The 17146-nt window shown below is 36.7% G+C and overlaps 3 protein-coding genes across 4 annotated transcripts; 1 reads left to right on the top strand and 2 right to left on the bottom strand.

Moving 5' to 3' along the window:
• Nucleotides 1-68: 68 nt before the first annotated feature.
• Nucleotides 69-3795, bottom strand: LOC18052928 (serine/threonine-protein kinase Nek6). Of its 2 annotated transcripts, XM_006446014.2 has the most exons (14): nt 3627-3795; nt 3104-3334; nt 2891-2957; nt 2579-2644; nt 2367-2413; nt 2237-2282; nt 2044-2124; nt 1909-1951; nt 1772-1821; nt 1577-1658; nt 1434-1483; nt 1244-1317; nt 1082-1133; nt 69-992 (listed from the first exon to the last, which is right to left on the bottom strand). In XM_006446014.2, the coding sequence occupies exons 2-14, from the start codon at nt 3226-3228 to the stop codon at nt 291-293; spliced, it is 1485 nt and encodes a 494-aa protein (XP_006446077.1). In that variant the 5' UTR covers nt 3229-3334; nt 3627-3795; the 3' UTR covers nt 69-290. The 2 variants fall into 2 exon arrangements, with proteins under 2 accessions (XP_006446077.1, XP_006446078.1); XM_006446015.2 differs by lacking the exon at nt 3627-3795 and having other exon boundaries at nt 3104-3618.
• Nucleotides 3796-5337: 1542 nt separating this feature from the next.
• Nucleotides 5338-8275, top strand: LOC18052927 (zinc finger A20 and AN1 domain-containing stress-associated protein 8). The gene is made up of 3 exons (XM_006446011.2): nt 5338-5464; nt 5596-5668; nt 7324-8275. The coding sequence occupies exon 3, from the start codon at nt 7337-7339 to the stop codon at nt 7853-7855; it is 519 nt and encodes a 172-aa protein (XP_006446074.1). The 5' UTR covers nt 5338-5464; nt 5596-5668; nt 7324-7336; the 3' UTR covers nt 7856-8275.
• Nucleotides 8276-9251: 976 nt separating this feature from the next.
• LOC18052926 (protein slowmo homolog) lies at nt 9252-10914 on the bottom strand. Its single transcript, XM_006446009.2, has 2 exons — nt 10854-10914; nt 9252-10107 (listed from the first exon to the last, which is right to left on the bottom strand). The coding sequence occupies exon 2, from the start codon at nt 10099-10101 to the stop codon at nt 9544-9546; it is 558 nt and encodes a 185-aa protein (XP_006446072.2). The 5' UTR covers nt 10102-10107; nt 10854-10914; the 3' UTR covers nt 9252-9543.
• Between the last annotated feature and the right edge of the window lie 6232 nt (nt 10915-17146).

Genomic DNA, 17146 nt, shown 5'->3' with positions numbered 1-17146 from the left:
GAGAAGACTATCATTGTTGAAAATGATGTAGCAAGAGTTTTGCATAAAGTCTGCAACAACAAAGTGGCTAAAGATTCAAAATCCAGATCATTTATATCTAATTACTTGAAGTTGTATCTCATAGACTCAATATTTAATCTACTCGGTTTTACTCAATCAAATTCACTTCTGTGGAGTAATTTTGTTAACACAATAAACCAATTGTATGTCAAGACTTTACAACACTTTTGGGTTTCATTTACAAGGTATAAGCGTCAGATTGATCATGGCCTCCTTGCTAATCAATTACCTCAGGCGCCATTTTTCTGAATATTCATTAGGCTCTTTGTCAACCAAATTGCTGTTTCTCTAGATGACACAGCTTCATCACCAAATGGTCTCAATACACCAGCAAGATCATCCAACCTTTCCTGTCTAAGCAAATTTGCACAAATCTCTAGTAGTGACTCCAGAGCCTCTGCTCTTTTCTTGCTCTGTGGATCCATTTTTATCCTTGTTTCCTGACTATGCAACAATGTTATTGTACTCATCAATGAGTCATTTGATGCTCCAATCAGTTCTTGAATATCTTCTTTTATTGTTTGCTTTGGAAGTCTGAGAAAATTCTCTATTGCTCTTTCGTTGTTCCCACATGAAGCACATATTGGACTCAAGTTTTTGTTTGCTATTGAATGTAAACAGCACCGTGGAACCATACCATGTTCTTCCTTGTTACTGAATGTCGCAGCTTCACTAATAACTGGCAGTTCCTTCTGCAATACCTGGTGATGCTGAGGGTCGGATTTCGGGTTCACTAATAACTTCCTTGGTGCTGGTGGGATTGCCTTTCCACCTTTCACTTCTTTGCCACTGCTGAACTTGGCAGGTGACTGAGATGCTTTTGGCTTATCCTTGTACCTGTTTTCAGACTTTACAGGGAGAAAAACAGGAGCTAGCTTGTGGGATTGATCGATATATGGCTGTAAAAGTGGATCCCTCAATAGCTCTGCAGCCTGCAATGTAGCATAATGAGGTCATTAGAATATGTTTTCCAATGATTTCAAAACGACAAGATGAGAGTCTAGTTATTAATTGAACACACCGTTGGTCTGTGTTCAGGGTTCTTTCTTAGCATGCTCTTAATCAACCGTTTCCTGCAGTCCATAAAGCTCATTACGTCAATTATATATAAAAATTTTGCTACTTTGATTTATGTGATAGGGAGGTTACAGAGAATTATCAGAACATGTATGTAGATACTTACAATGTAGAGGAATACATTGTTGGAAGTGGCGAGATGAAGGACCTGTTTATTTTGCTAACAAGTCCAGCCATATCCTGTTTGATCAAATTTTATCAGATTTTTCTCTTCCATTGACAATTCAAAATTAAAGATTTGTACTTTAGCAGGAAAATAAGGAGAATTAACAAGCTTAAGTCAAGGATACACTTACAGGAGCTCGAAAAGCAGGTTGATGAGCAGCAATTTCAAACATGCAGCAACCTATGAGAATAGTGAAATGTCATTCTGCGAAAAAAGTCATACTAGTGGCTATAAAATGAGCTTGTATGAAAATATGATATTGCTCTTTATTACCTAAGGACCATATATCAGACTTGTATCCATAGGGTATATCTGCAAGAAGCTCTGGACACATATAATTGGGAGTGCCGACAACCTGTGTAGATATACAAACGTGAGGAAGATTAATCCCATCAGAAAATTAAACACATAAAAAGGCTAAAATTGCACTGGGATACTATGAGACTAGAAATGAAGAGCAGAAGTTACTGAGGAAGCAAGTTCGTCTTTGTTGAGCAGTTTTGCAAGTCCAAAGTCACCTGTTAATCAAATGCATAATGGACAAGTTTTAGAAGGAAAACAAAGTGCAATCTCGGGAGCAACAATCAATGTGTTTGCCTTCTCACCTAGCCTTATGTCATTCTCTTTTGTAAGAAATATGTTGGAGCACTGAAATTACATGATACAAACATTGTCTTAATATCAGACTTGTACTAGGCTCTTTTATTAGAAAAATAAAAATTGTAGATAGAGGTACATACTTTCAAATCCCTGTGAATAACACGATTAAAGTGGAGGTAATCCACTGCTTGCAACAGCTGAGTTAGCCATTTGCAGAGAGTCTGGAAGAGAGCAATGCCGGTATCAAGATATTGTGCAGCAAGAAAAAAATTAATTATCAAGTTATGTTATGATCAAGAAAATTAGCTCTTGAGCAATTTCCAAATTCCTTACCTCTTCTGGAAGAAATTTTCCTTTAGATTTCTTTATCATGTCAGCCCTGCATAATCAAAATCAGAAATCAACAGAATAGTACAGAAGTGAGCTTGAGTAACGAGGAAAAGAAAGGAACCAAAAGACTTACATGTCTCCTCCCTCACAGTAACTTGTTACAATGCACACATAGCATTCCTGCAAAACATGAATGCATACAGAGAAAAAGTTAGGATCATTTTCATGGCGTTTATATGATAAGCATCCCAAGCAACTGCATTTCTAGCACATGACATTAACAAAACATACTATGTTTTTAATGGTAGCAGAAAATTAACTAAAAATTGCTGATAGGCTGAGTACCTTTTCCACCCAAGCATCTTTGTACTCAACTATATATGGGTTCCTTAGCTTTGCTATCAAATTCATCTGCAACATTAACACATGTTATTGACATCTTAATCACTTTCAATCGATCATTTGTTTTCATATATCAACAACTTCATATGAATCAACTGCATCTGTTACAAACTGAAATAAAATTGTCGATTAATGAAGCACAAAGCATCAAAGGTACATACATTTGCGAAAATGTATCGATTCCCAGTGATTCAAATGGGATGGTTAGTACTCAGTGAATCAAAATGCATAAAGAGTAGTGCTTAAAAGATTAACCTCTTGAATTGCAGTGCGCTTAAACTTCACCGTTTGCTTAGCCAATCTAATCTTCTTCAACACATACCTAATATACACATATAATATAACAAGGGCAACCATATTTTAGTCCTTAAACCAAACTTGAAAGATAATTCAGAAATCAAATTAAACCGATAATTTTTTATCATGAAAAACAAAGAAGAGATACTAGAGAAGAGAGATTTTTCTTACTTCTTATTCTCAGCCCTGTGAAGAACCAAAAACGTAGCACCAAAAGCTCCTCTTCCAATCTGCTCTATCACTTCATAATCTTCCATTTTCGATACCATGTCATCATTCATAATCTCCATAGCCATCTCCAAAGTTGAATATTTTCTATACCGGCTGGTTCAAACTTTGAAATAAATTCTATGTAGACATGCTCAGTTGCTCACCAAACCATTAATATGAATCATGCAGAAACTATGAGCACAACAAAGCAATAAATCCTATATTAATACAATATTCAAAATTTTCCCAGAAAAGTTCTGCCAAGGAAGATTCTTGGAACTGATGGGGGAAAAAAAGAATTGAAATTTAATTTGGAAAAGGAGGGAAGATCAAGATTTGAAGCAAAAGCAAAGAGAGGAAAAGCAGAAAAAAGTTTCCTGCGACAGTTTGCCAAACACAGCATAAAAAATTATAAAGGCAAAGTTTTTTATCTTTGCTATAGTTTGCTTCTATTTTCAGACTCATGGGGTTGGGGAATCATTACCACCATGTGTAGTTGGCATGTCACTTTCTTCCATAACTGAAATTTTCTTCCGTCTTGGACTATTCAAAATTCAACACCTAAAAATATTTCAATTGGGATTTTTTCATACGTACTTAAGGAATGTTGCAGGAAATAACCAGAATCAGAAAGGTGATTGGTTTTCTTTATTCTTTTTGCGTTAATTAATTATTATTATTATCATAGAATGTGCTGTGCTCATTGTGTTCAATGTGTTCAGATTCTAATTGTTGGACATTTCACATTCGGGTTTATGAAATTTCATTTATTTTAATATTTTATTGACTGTACAATGTTTGGTAGGCCTACATTTTTAAGATGACTTTAGTTCGTATTGGCATCCCACCACCAAGCAGTCTTCTAGATATTTGTATGGTAACTATTTGAAGTTTGAGATTATCTCATTGATTGACTTTGTAATTAGAATATGATAAATATATGATTATATCAATTATTTAAAAAAAAAAAGTTGGCTTTCTGATTTAAGAATTAATGAGCCCAACAACATTGAGTGCGTCCAACTCAACTATCAAAATATGTAAGCCCTGAAGCCCAGCATCCAAGGAAAAATTAAACATATACGACAATTCTTAACTGTGGAATTTAATAAAACACAAATTGTATAAAAAAAATATCTTATTTTTATAAGGTATAAAAAAAATCTTCTAAAAAAATCTTTCGGTACAGTAACTTTTTACGCATGAAAAATCTGCATTATATATATATATATATATAAGAATTTATTTATTATAGAAAATCGACAAATGTTTATTAAACAGCAATCAATTTCTCTTTGCTTTGAAGGAGACATTTCAAGATGGTCCAGGCTAAGAATAAAGTCGAGTTGTCAAGCAAACAAGCAATATCTATGAAAGAATTTAGCACCAAAAAAATAAAAAAGAATTTACTGCCCTCTCGAAGTTTTCAAGTATCATCCCATTCCACCCAATTTCTCTTTTTTTTTTTTTGGCACCCAATAAAAGAATCAAACAAATAGAATTGATGCCATCTCCATAATAAAATTTTATTTTCTAAAAAAATTAAATAAGAAAAAATAGATAATAGTATCAATTAATTCAAGAGCACGAGTCAGAGATAATCGATACAATTTTAGGACATACTTTTGTTAATATTTTGGCGAAAAGAAAGAACACATACATACATACACATGTACGCATATAAATGAAACAAGACCTTTAGAGTTAAGGCATGTCAATCTAGTTGAGTGCTGCAGTATTTTTTGTTATTTATAGACTTAACTTTAAAGAAGAATTTGATTATCTCTATACAAATTAATCAAGAATTATAGTCGTTCTCCTAAAAAGTCTAAGGTGTGCATGAAAAAATTAATCAATATTATATTACAAATATGAGGATAAATTCAATGATGAATATAGTATGTAAAATTATTGTATAAGTCTTTTATATTTAGTTTGTACTGAAATAATCTATATGTCAAATTTAAGAAAAAATGACTGTGGAGACTGGAGACCAATTAAAAAGCGACGCATAAACTATCCAGTGATTTTGGAATTTATTTATCATTCAGGGACCCAGATGTTATTATCTAGTTATTTGAAAGTTAAAACCCAAGCGGGGGACAAAATGGGGAACAGAAAGTAACACGCGGCACCAATGAGAAGGAACCACGTCATTCCCTAATCAGTAAAGGGCCTTCGCTGGCAGAGAAACAGCGAAGCCTTTTTAAAAAAAATCAAAGAGAGAGAGAGAGAGACACCCGGAAAGGGAAACGAGGACGTCTCTAATCGGTTTTTGCCTGCTCTCTCCCCGTAGGCCGATCTGGTCCATTTAATTTTAGGGTTAGGGTTTTTGATCCTTGTTATTTATTTATTTATTTTTAATGTCAAGTGTTTTTTTTTTAAAATTTTTTGGATTGATTTTTGTTTTGATTAATTTTTATTTAATTTTCGTTTGATTTGATGGATAGCAGGGCTCATTGGATGCTGGCTTGAGCTCGGGGATCGGCTTAAGGGATTCATTGCTGTTTCTTCTGTTGCTCGCAGGTTTGTATTTTTTGTTGATTTATTGGGTTTCTGGTTTTTGTTTTTAAATTTTTTTACTTATTAATATTCATGGCGTTTTTTATATTGGGTATTTTTGTTCAAGTGAAAGCTAGGGTTTTTGATGTTGTTTAATAAATAAATCATGTTTTCCTGATATACTGATATGTGACACGTATGATTTTGTAATGAGCTGATTTGAGTTGGGTTTTGTTATTTTGTTTGGCGTCATGTTATTTGAATGTTATTCCGTTTTGTAGGATTAGTTTCAGATTGTTGCTAACTGTTCTAGATATGCTGTAAAATTTTGAATTGAATGATGGAGCTGTTCCAGCTGGGTATTTACTTTAGTTCATAATTTACATGACTGACTGGTGTTTTAGTTGTTAGAATAGTTGTAATATGTTTGTGATATGTGTATACAAGTCACTTATTCTAAGTAAGTAGTTATGTTGTAGCCTCTTATATAGAAATAACTGAGACATGGTCACAGAGTGCAATTGAAGACTGTGGCGTTCATGGTTGGTTGACTTTGCCATGTGGTATGCATTATGACAAGATAGGAAGCTGTGATTGTAATCTATGGCTGTTGTTTGTACGTGCACCTTCTTTCTTGTTGAAGACTTCTCTCACGCTTGATTTTTCTGATGGGTTATTTAGTGGTTCATGAATTTATTCCCCCATTTGATGTATGATGTTAGAAAATAGACATGGAAAGATTTGACCTTTTATGCTCTGAGAAAATAATTTGTGGCATCATGTCGTTTTGAAAATTGTGTGGTGCTTGAGTTGTCTCTTTACTATTAGATAATGGCTGTTTGCCGAAGACAATACAACTGATTTACATTTTATGATTGATTAAATATTGTATTTAGAGGTGCAAGCAGAAGTTAATCATACAAAGAATCAAGCAGAACCAAATCAGTTAGAAGTTAATGTGCAGTTTTAGAATGATCAGTCTGTTTCCAAGTTCTGTTATTGTGATCGGTGATTAGACTGGTTTGGTTCTTGGTTTGAAGAGGTTAATAGACTGAACCAGCTATACACAGCCTCTTCTACAACCTGCTGTTGCAAGTCAGCTGTGGAAGGACTTGGCAGACGTGATATCTGTTTGCCAGCTCTATGTTTTTTCCAGATGCTGTTGTAGTGGGTTAATAAATTTCTTGCATCTGGCAAACAGAGCATGTATTGGTAACTGAGCAAGATTATATTAATTGCTCAAGGTCTGTCCTAGGATTTTGAACCTCTTAGGCTGGCAAACTTCCAAACTGAAGGAAATATCTTTAAATGATACTGTGGAATGAACACAGATGAAGAGATTTAATGTGAGCATTTTGTGATTTTGACATGGAACCATTTTTATAACCTTTGGGCTAATCTGCAAGCACTTAATGATGCTTGTGGGCTTTGAGACTGCTAAGCTGAATCAACCAAATTTATACGAGTCTAAGCCTGACCAGTTAAGAACCGCTTGAGTTCCGCTTTTTGGTTAAAACACTGGCTGACTGAAATTCTGTCCATATGTATATATGTGTTCTTTGGCATGTTCTTGCGACTCAATGTTGATGTAGTGGGATTGAGATACAATATTTTATTCTAATTCTTATTATTGTCTATTTCTTTCTAAGATCTCAAGTTTTTCAATTGTATTGGTGCAGGGGTGGTGAAAACATGGACCATGATGAGACTGGATGCCAAGCTCCTCCTGAGGGCCCTATCTTGTGCATCAACAATTGTGGTTTCTTTGGAAGTGTGGCTACTATGAATATGTGTTCCAAATGCTACAAGGATATAATGCTGAAACAGGATCAAGCTAAGCTTGCTGCTTCATCTATTGGAAGCATTGTGAATGAAACGTCAAGCAGCAATGGAAGTGAATCTGTTGCTGCTGCCACTGTTGATGTGCAAGCTAGTTCAGTGGAGCCAAAAATCATCTCTGTGCAGCCATCATGTGCTTCAGAATTGAGCGAGAGTGTGGAGGCAAAGCCGAAGGAGGGTCCCAGCCGGTGCAGCAGTTGCAAGAAGCGTGTTGGTTTAACAGGATTCAAATGTCGCTGTGGTAACTTATACTGTGTGTCACATCGCTATTCGGACAAACATAACTGCCCCTTTGACTACCGCACTGCTGCTAGGGATGCTATAATTAAAGCAAACCCTGTGATCAAGGCTGAGAAGCTAGATAAAATCTAGATTCAATGGGATGAGGTTTCAATAATCAAAGAATGATGATCTTGCTCATCTGTTAGAGGCTTCTTCTGAGAAGGCCATGTATCTTATCAGGTGTCCTTTAATGTTATATATGCTGGGGGCCCATTATCAGTTATAGGACATCTCTGCAGTATGAAGAACTCTATGTCGTGTGTTGGCGAGAACTTATATGTTGGCTTCAGTGTTTAAGAGTGAATCTGTGCTCTGGTTTTATGGACTTTTGGAAGGCTTTCCAATTTGTCATTATGTTTCATATGGCATTTCACTTTATTAGTTTCTGCTTAAAAAAAAAAAATTCAGAAAAAGATGGTTGTGCTATTTCCATATGATGTGGAAAACATACATGGACAATTCTTGCGCTTAGCCTCTGTAAATTTTTAATTATGGTTTCTATCGGCTTTATTTCTCATGTGTGATGATTTTTATTGGTTTCGATTTTTATGCATCGTTGACTTCCTTCAAACTGTAAATTTTAAAAAGTGTCTTATGGTAAAAGAAATTTGAGAGAGAGAGAGACTTGGTCCGAAAAAAAAAAACCCTAGTTTTTTGAAAATGCAGATCTGAATCATTAAATTCGACCCTTTGTAAGGTCTTTAGCATTCCAGCGCACGGTTGAGAACCTCCATCATTCCAATTACTTAAGAACTTGAAATCCCAACTCCATTGCCCTAGGAGTCTGCTTGAATGATTTTCAAGCAGAACATTTAGCCATGCTAGTGTGGAACAATAATTCTGTAAAAGTCATGTAACCTGAGGGAAATGACCGCCAGGAGAAACCTCCCCTATCCAACAGTCCTTCCAAAATTACCAACCAGCTTGGCCGAATGGGGACTTTTTGTAAGATAAACAAATCTACCGTCAGGTTTTGACTTCCTTGTTCCTATGGGCTGCACTCAAATCTCCAGTTTAACATGTTCAACAAACTGCGAAGAACTTCAGATAGACTTCAAAGTGATTCTCATTACAATCAGTCGATAATGGTGTCTTCAATAATAATGCTGCAATTTGTAAATTCAACATAAAGTGGTATAACTAGATTGGTTCTGTAAGGTTTGAAATAATAAAATGAACACCAGTATATATCTTAACATATATGGGTAAACCAGCAAAGGACCTGCAACGTAGAAGGGATCCGAATTTCTTGACAAGGAATGACACCAAAGGACATTGCATATTCTCCCAAAATAAGTGCAGAATTCAATTTCTAGAGGTGGCCGGAAGGAAATCTACTTAAACCAATTAAAATAATGCAATGATCTGAGAAGGAAATGCAACACCCTTCGATGGAGAAGGATATATGGTTCTCCACAATACGAGACATGCGTTGCAGAGGAGATAGTGCTAAAAGAGAAAGTACTGTATAAAATTTGCAGTAATCAAAATTGTATGCCTGTAGCATTTGAGCAAAATATTACTAAAATATGCCCATCTACTTACAAAAATCCACGAAACAATTTTAAAAAACAGTCTTGCAATGAAAAGCGAGTGCATAACGTCCTGAAATTACATTTGAACTAGATCAAAATTTGAATCAACTCCTTTCAGGAGTTAAAGTATAACAATCTTAGTTTTATACTTATACATTATTAGTTTTTCCTACTCTAGAAGGACTTAAAAGCCCTTTGCTCCAAGTACTATAAAACTCAGAAATTGAACTCAAAAACTAGAAACTAGAGAGAAATTCCACGAGATTCAGCTTCAAGGTACTTACAGATCCTCTCCATTACTTCTCTACCCTTGACACTATTCTGCATGAACTTTTCTGCACATCGTAGCTCCACCTTCTCTGCCATTGATGCCAGTGCCGATAATGGCTTAATCCTTATACTTGTCTCTTGTCTACAAACTGTCCAACCAGTTGGATTATCAGGATGGGGTTCGTATCGGATCTTCTCCTCCACTTCTATATACTTTTTTAGACTAACATTGCGAGTAGTGAGCTGCATTGACTTTGACTGGGCATCAACAACCGTTGATTCAACACAGTGACATATATCTTGACCAATAATTTTGCGAACAAACCAAGGTCCAGGGGCATGGACAGTGAGTGCACGCGTTGTGTATAGCTTGCCAGATAGAGGATCGAGCTTGTGGTTCAAAGTGTCCACTTCAAGTATATGGGATAACGTGCGCTTGTTCTCAGGGTCAGCAAACTTGCGCCAAGATGCAGAAGTAACACGCTCCCACGGGTGCTTGTAAATGTGCTCTTGTGTGTATGCTTTCACCATCACGATCTATTGAGCATTTTTTGACAAAAGAACAAGGCACAGTAAGATTGCTGTGCAACATTAAAGATTTGGGTGGGTATAGTACAATCATGAATTCCCCACAACAATTGAACTGCTTATATTGTGAGATTTACTACGAGGAAGGTCATTGTGTTTTATCCCAGTTTGCTTTTTAGTGAAAGAAAACCTAAATCCTATTGTAATGAAGGATTCCTATCAAATTAGTAAAGTATATAACAATAATCATACTGTTCTAAATCCAAAACACAGAATCCAAGCATTTCTTCAACTTTATTGTCGTTCAAAGCAATTATTCTTCAACTGTCCCATAGTATTAAACACGATAAGAGGTAAAAATTTAAACAATTTGAAAGAAAAGCCAATGATGTGCCTTGCAAAATTACGAAACATCAAGTATCAATTGCAAAGATAGTTAACAAAGAAAAATCGAGGTTTTTTAATAAAAAAAGAAAAGAAAAGAATATAGATGATGATTCAACATGTATACAAAAGCTCAAATGGGTCTCCCAGATACATAAAATTCATCTTCTAGTCAACCCCAGAGAGCCAAAATACGAAATAAAAGTATTTCAATGGTTTCATTACTAATTACAGCATCGAAAAGACAAAAAGAAGAGATGTTTAATCATTTCTTCCTTGAATTCTTCAAAATAATCTAACATTATGCATTTATCAGTCAAACCCAGATCAGAAAAACAAGCAGAGAAGAGAATCAGAAAGTGAAGACGCACCTTTAAGACAAACAGAATTGCAGACCGCAGAGCATTAAAACCCTTGAAAACGATCTCAGAAGGGAGAATTAATTTTAAAAAAAAATATTTGTATTCGTACATCAAGTACCTTCAGGACAAATGTACCCCTAGAGTCGTCGGTCAGGCGGTCATTGCGTTAATGAATTTTATGAGAATGTGGGTATCGTCGGTAATTTACCTTTTATCCTTCCTCGTTTCCTTTACGATCAAGAGTGAATTTGTTGGTTTAGCATTTTTTTTTAAAAGAAATTTGAAACATATTTTTAGAATTATTGAAAATAGGAGAAAGAACACTTAGAACAATATTCACGTTTAAAAATTGGACTCAATACCTCTTTTTGCTATTATATTTTATTTTGAGTATAAACTTTTTGCTCCGTTGGATCACATAAATACTTTAAATTTTCTCATACTAATATGATTTTTTTGACTGTTGCTTATAGGGCAGTACTTTTTAAAATAATTGCATTTAGTTATGTTAAGAAAGAATCAGTTATATGTTTAGTAAAATTTATTTTCAAAAATATTATGAATTTAAAAAACAATCATATATATATTTAGTAAATTTTATTGTTAAATTGTTGTAAATATATAAATGACTTAAATATATATAATATTAATTTTTTTACAGATTTATAAATATATAATTTTTTACACATATCAATTTATTGTATTTTTATGATAACTGATAACTAAAATAAATATTATTATTTTATCTTTTTTTATTTTGTTATCTCAATATAATTGGTAATAATATTAATTCTTTTAGATTTTATTTTGAGGATAATTTTAGATTTTTATAACATATGTGAGAATATATATGAAATTGCAATAAGTGTACGGTGGATTCTCAAAATTAAAATTTGAAAATCTACTCATGTTTTGCTTTTTAAAATTTGTTGTAAAATTGGGTAATTTTTGTCAAAAATAATTTTTTAAAAATTTACCAAATATCAAAATTAGTTCTTAACTTTTCAAAATCACTTTTGAATCTCACAAAAATAATTCCAAGCGGACTCATAATCTACAAAAATATTGTAATAGATTAAAATCTATTGAGATTCTAGTATATAAAAAGATTGATCGTTGTTTAATTAATTTGTTTAAAGTTAACATCAATAACCTGCAAGTTGGTTATTTTTTATTTGTCTAAATAAAACATCAACGACAAAATTAAAAAAAAAAAAATCAATGACAAAAGAAAAAAAAGAAATGATGCTGTCATTTATATTTTTCGTGGGGCTCGTTTTCTTCTCCATCCCAGCCCTTCTCAACTTTCTTATTTTTGTGCTCATGGTCCTGAAAATAGGGCCATGGAGATTGAAAGCAAATATTGAAAGGTCTCTAAGTCTACCTCCAGGGCCATGGAAATTACCTATCATTGGAAACTTGCATCACCTTGTCGGCTCGCTACCTCACCATCGGCTAAGAAACTTGGCAAACAATTATGGTCCCATTATGTACCTACAGATTGGAGAGCATCCAACGATTTTGGTTTCATCACCCCAATCTGCCAAAGGAGTGATGCAAACTCATGACGAATTTTTTGCAACAAGGGTTGAAACGGTGGCAACAAAAATCATGACATATGATTTCAGCGCTGTGTCTTTTGCACCATATGGTGAACAATGGATAGAGCTACGAAAACTTTGCACAATGGAGCTTTCAAGCAAGAAAAGAGACCAGTCTTTTCGATATGATAGAGAGGAAGAGGTTTCTGAAGTCATTAGATCGATTGCTTCAAAAGCAGGATCAGTGACTAACCTTAGCGATATAGTTCATCATTAGCATATAATCTTTTTTTGAAAATAGCCTTTCGTAGCAAATGCAAAGAATAAAGAAGTTCTCCGATAGATTGTGAAGGAATTTGCAGTAGCAGCAGCGGGTTCCAATACTGCAGATCTGTTTCCTTCCATCAAATTTCTACAATTGATAGCTGGGGTCAAGTCTCAAGTGGAGAAAATTCATCAACAAGCAGACAAAATAATTTCAAACATTATTGAGGAACGTGAGACAAGACTAAAGACTGGTAAAAGTGAGGAAGACGGAGATCTTGTAGATGTTCTGTTGAGAGATCAAGAAAATGGCAGAAAAATGTTTTAAAGGTTTTTGATTACAGAGGTATATCGGCTGGAAACCCGAGCTTGCGGACTACTGGTCCAAAGAATAGTTTTAACTGTTGTAGTTCTGGTATAACAACGCCACGTACTTCACCATAACTGGTATCAGAGCCATACCCATCCTTGAAAATTTCATGTTTTCTAAATTCACAATTTCTTGCCCAAAATGGTATAATTTAAGGCTTTTTCTATTTTTGATCTCTAGAACTTCAGGCGCAGAGAGAACTTCTCCTTCATGGCATCCACTTCCTCTTCACCTCCTGTTACTCTTTCTTCCACTCTTTCTTTACCGAAATCTTGCACTTCTCATACTACTAATAAAATTGAAAATCTTGTAGAATACTCCTACATCCCTGAATCCGCCCAAATCAGTGAATCTTCCTACCCTCTCCTCAGCCCTTATCAGTTATATAAACGACCTAGCTCCTTTACCCGCAGTATCCGCACCCTTATCTCTACCAGACGCCCTCACCCTAAAGAATACATCCAGTCTTCCCGCCTGGATCAGTGTGCTCTTCAAGCCACCTCTGCTGAGCAATATGTCACTCTGGAGATTCCCTCCGAGTTGCTCTCCAACTGGAAACGAGAAGGTTATACTCATCTCCATCTTGGCGGCATCAGATTAATCCTTACCCTTCATGGGAGAAAAGGATTACCGGTTACCGCTCGACTTGCTATGCTTGATACCCGGTTTAAACAGTACCAAGATGCTGTTATCGGTACTGTCCTCACAACCCTTCATGCAGGAAGTGTTTTACTCACTTTCTATCCCAATTTCAATCTTTCTCTCCAAGACCCCAATTTGCCCACAACCTTGAAAGTCCAAGTTCAGATTCAAGGTGCTGAACAAATTTCTTCTGCAAAAGTTGCCACTTTACATCACCAACTGGTCTACAGGCTTCAAAATCATGCCTTAGATCTACCCGCTCCAGAACACCACTCTGACACCCTCATGGTGTTAGCAGAATCTGACCAGATCCCGACAATCATCCAGATTCCCCGACAAATTCCCCGTCATGAGCTCATCAAGCTTATGCCTCTTGAATGGATCTCCAACTATGAACAGTTCCACAACAATACAGCTCCAATTCAGACCTCTGAAGGCATGTTTGAAAGACGACATGATGGAACAGTCAGAATGACTTTTAAACCACCTCCCAGTGCTCCACAAGAGCCTCCTAGGCTCTCCTTTACCTATTCTTCAATGCTCACAGCTGTTCAGACAGCGCAGGAAGATCTGCCCATTACAGGGTTTAATTCTCAAGGCTACCCTGTTTATCCAGCCAAACACAATGGCCATTTCCTATGGGATGCCCCTGGTTCCGGCATGTGTGACCCAAATTGTCCCTGCTGGGATGATTGGGAAGAAGACGATGATTACGCAACCACAAGGAAAAAGAAACCCAAAAAGAAAAAACCTCCTGTTCCATGTCACCACTGTGACCCTAAACCACCATCAGATCCTCCACCTCCACCGGCTCCATTACCCATCTACCGAAAAGAACTCACATGGATTGCCAAACATTGCAAATCTGCGATTCCATCACCACTCTCACACCCAACACCTACCGTCCAACCACTGGCTTGTATGATGTTTTCCTCTACTTCTTCAGATTACTCTTCTTCCTTTCCTCCTTTGGAACCCCATACAGATTCTCAACGAAATGTTGTGTCCAAACCCTTTATCCCTTCACCTATTACCTCCATTGGCCACCTAGAACCTCCCAAACCTTTTGAATCAGTCCTCAACTGGCAAACCCAAAATGCTAGAGCACAGAATGATACTTTGGTCAATATCAATTCCAAAGTTGAGAAAATCAGTTTACGAACTGAACAGCTTGAGACAAAGGTTGACTCCATCTCTGCACAGATGCAGCAGATCCACCAAAATCTCCAGTCCAGAATTGGCCAACTCGATTCAGAGTTACGAGCCATGCTAGCCCACAGATACAATGGTCCCGAATTTGACCAAAAGGAAAGGGAAATCAGGCGATTAAAAGCTGAACTTGCTCAGATTGAATCTGAAAAACAGAGACCTACCCTTTTCACCAGTTCACCTCTTATTCCTTCTATCGGTCCAACTTACCATCCTTTTGCCTCTATGCTCTCTCCTATTAAACAATATGACCCTTCCAAGTTATTTGGCATGACTCATACTCTTTTCAGAGACAATCCTTTGCCACCGCCACCTAAACCTAAACCCAAACCTAGACCGCAGCCTCGACCTCCCCCTCTTCATCCTTCCTCTCTGACCATCCCTGGCCAACCATCTCCTACTTTTACACCGACCTCACCACCAGCTCCTTTATCAGTCCCTGCCCAATCAAAAGATAAAGAACCCATGAACCAATTTACTGCTCACGCAGTCATCCATTCATCTACTGACGATCAAACTTCTGATTCAAATCTAGCTGTTTCAGATAGCCATACCGAAACCGACTCAGAATCTTCAGCATCCACCAGTGACTCTGAAAAGTCCTATGCTGATATTACCAAAATCCTGATGGCTCAACCTGATCAAGGCCAAACCTCTCATACAGAACCATATGTTGATATTCCCTCCGAAGTTGAAGAAGAAATGCCTGAATCTTCTGCCACAAACCAACCTTCTCCAGCCCAGCCCAATCCACCCAGTCAAAAATCGTCAAATGGTCCATGGTTCACATTTGATGATCTTCCATCTCATAAATGGCGTGACCGACTCAATGAAATGTCTGCCTGGATTGACCTGCAGATGCTAAGAACAGGAGCAACAACTCAATCAGTCCTTAGAGAATTTGCTACTCGTTTTACGGGTGCTCTAAGAGATTGGTTTGATTCGTTAGGACAATATCGCCAGTTACAGTTTGTTGACCTTCCAGAAGTTTCAAGTGCTCTTGCTGTACTTCATGATCAATTCCTTGGCGACCCTTCTGCAGTCTTTGAAGCTGCCAGACGAGACTACCTCAACATGAAATGCTGCTCCCTCAATGCTAAGGATCTTGACTTCCATTATAAGCGAATGTCCCTGCTGTTCTATAAGCTTAATGGATTCAATGAGCCGACATTAAAGCATGTCTTTCTGGCTTCCCTCCCCGAAGAACTCCAACCTGACATCCAGAGACAACTTACAGCATCCAATCTTTCCCTAGACAACATCTCCCTTGGCAAAATCTTCCAGCTTGCCAAAACCTGTCTTGACAAACTTTGCGAGCAAAAACAGTTTTTCAAAGAATTGTTGAAAGACAAAGAACCTTTCCGCAGTGCTTGCAAAAAGCCTTATTTACAGATCAAATGCCACAAGAAAAAGGATTGCGATTGCAGTTCAAAGAAAAAACGGCATTTTCGGAAATTCAAAACTCCAGAATTTTCATCCAAACCTCGCAGATCCCGAAAGCCCTACCGGTTCTTCCGAAAGAAATCTTCCTCCTCCAGAGAATTCAAACGAAAGCAATCAAGCAGATGTTTCATCTGCAAGAGAAAAGGCCACTATGCCAAAGATTGTCCCAACAAAAGAGAAAAGGCCATCCGGTTGGTTGAACATCTTCAAGCAACCACAGACTACTCTCCTGCCAAAGATGAATTGGAATTCTATTTCTCTGAACAAGATGAACCCAACGATGAAACAGTGTTCGCACTACAAAATTCCTCTGACTCAGATAGTGACCAGTCTCAAGTGATTTTCCACCAACAGTTACTCTCCCTTGATACTACAGTTCCTATCCCATCCATCAAACTCCAGATCTTGCCCTCAAAATTCCAAAGGCCCATTCCAGCAATTGGTCTTATAGATACTGGTGCCCAACGAAGCATGTTGAACCCCCATATTCTTCCACCAGAATATTGGACCCAGTCTGAAGAACATTTCAAAGCTGTCAATGGCAAACTCTTCACCACCTCTTTGATTACCAAAAAATCCATTGGTATTCAAATCTTCCCAAATTGTGTCATTTGGACCAAGGTTATTGGTTCCACTCTTCCTAATAAGGATATCTTATTAGGATTTGACATCCTTCACCAAATCAAACACCTCCAAATCATTCCCACTGGAATCCGAGTCAAGTCCATGTTCAAACCATTCACAAACATTCTGAAACTCTACAATTTGTCTGAAACTCCCCAATCTTACCAGGATATTTCAACCAAACTTTTGAGTTACCTCAATCATGGGAA

The sequence above is a fragment of the Citrus clementina genome, unplaced genomic scaffold, assembly GCF_000493195.1.
Source record: "Citrus clementina cultivar Clemenules unplaced genomic scaffold, Citrus_clementina_v1.0 scaffold_2, whole genome shotgun sequence".
Classification (NCBI taxonomy): Eukaryota; Viridiplantae; Streptophyta; class Magnoliopsida; order Sapindales; family Rutaceae; genus Citrus; species Citrus x clementina.
Note: the sequence above shows the minus strand (reverse complement) of the source record. Positions and strands in the feature narration are given on the sequence as shown.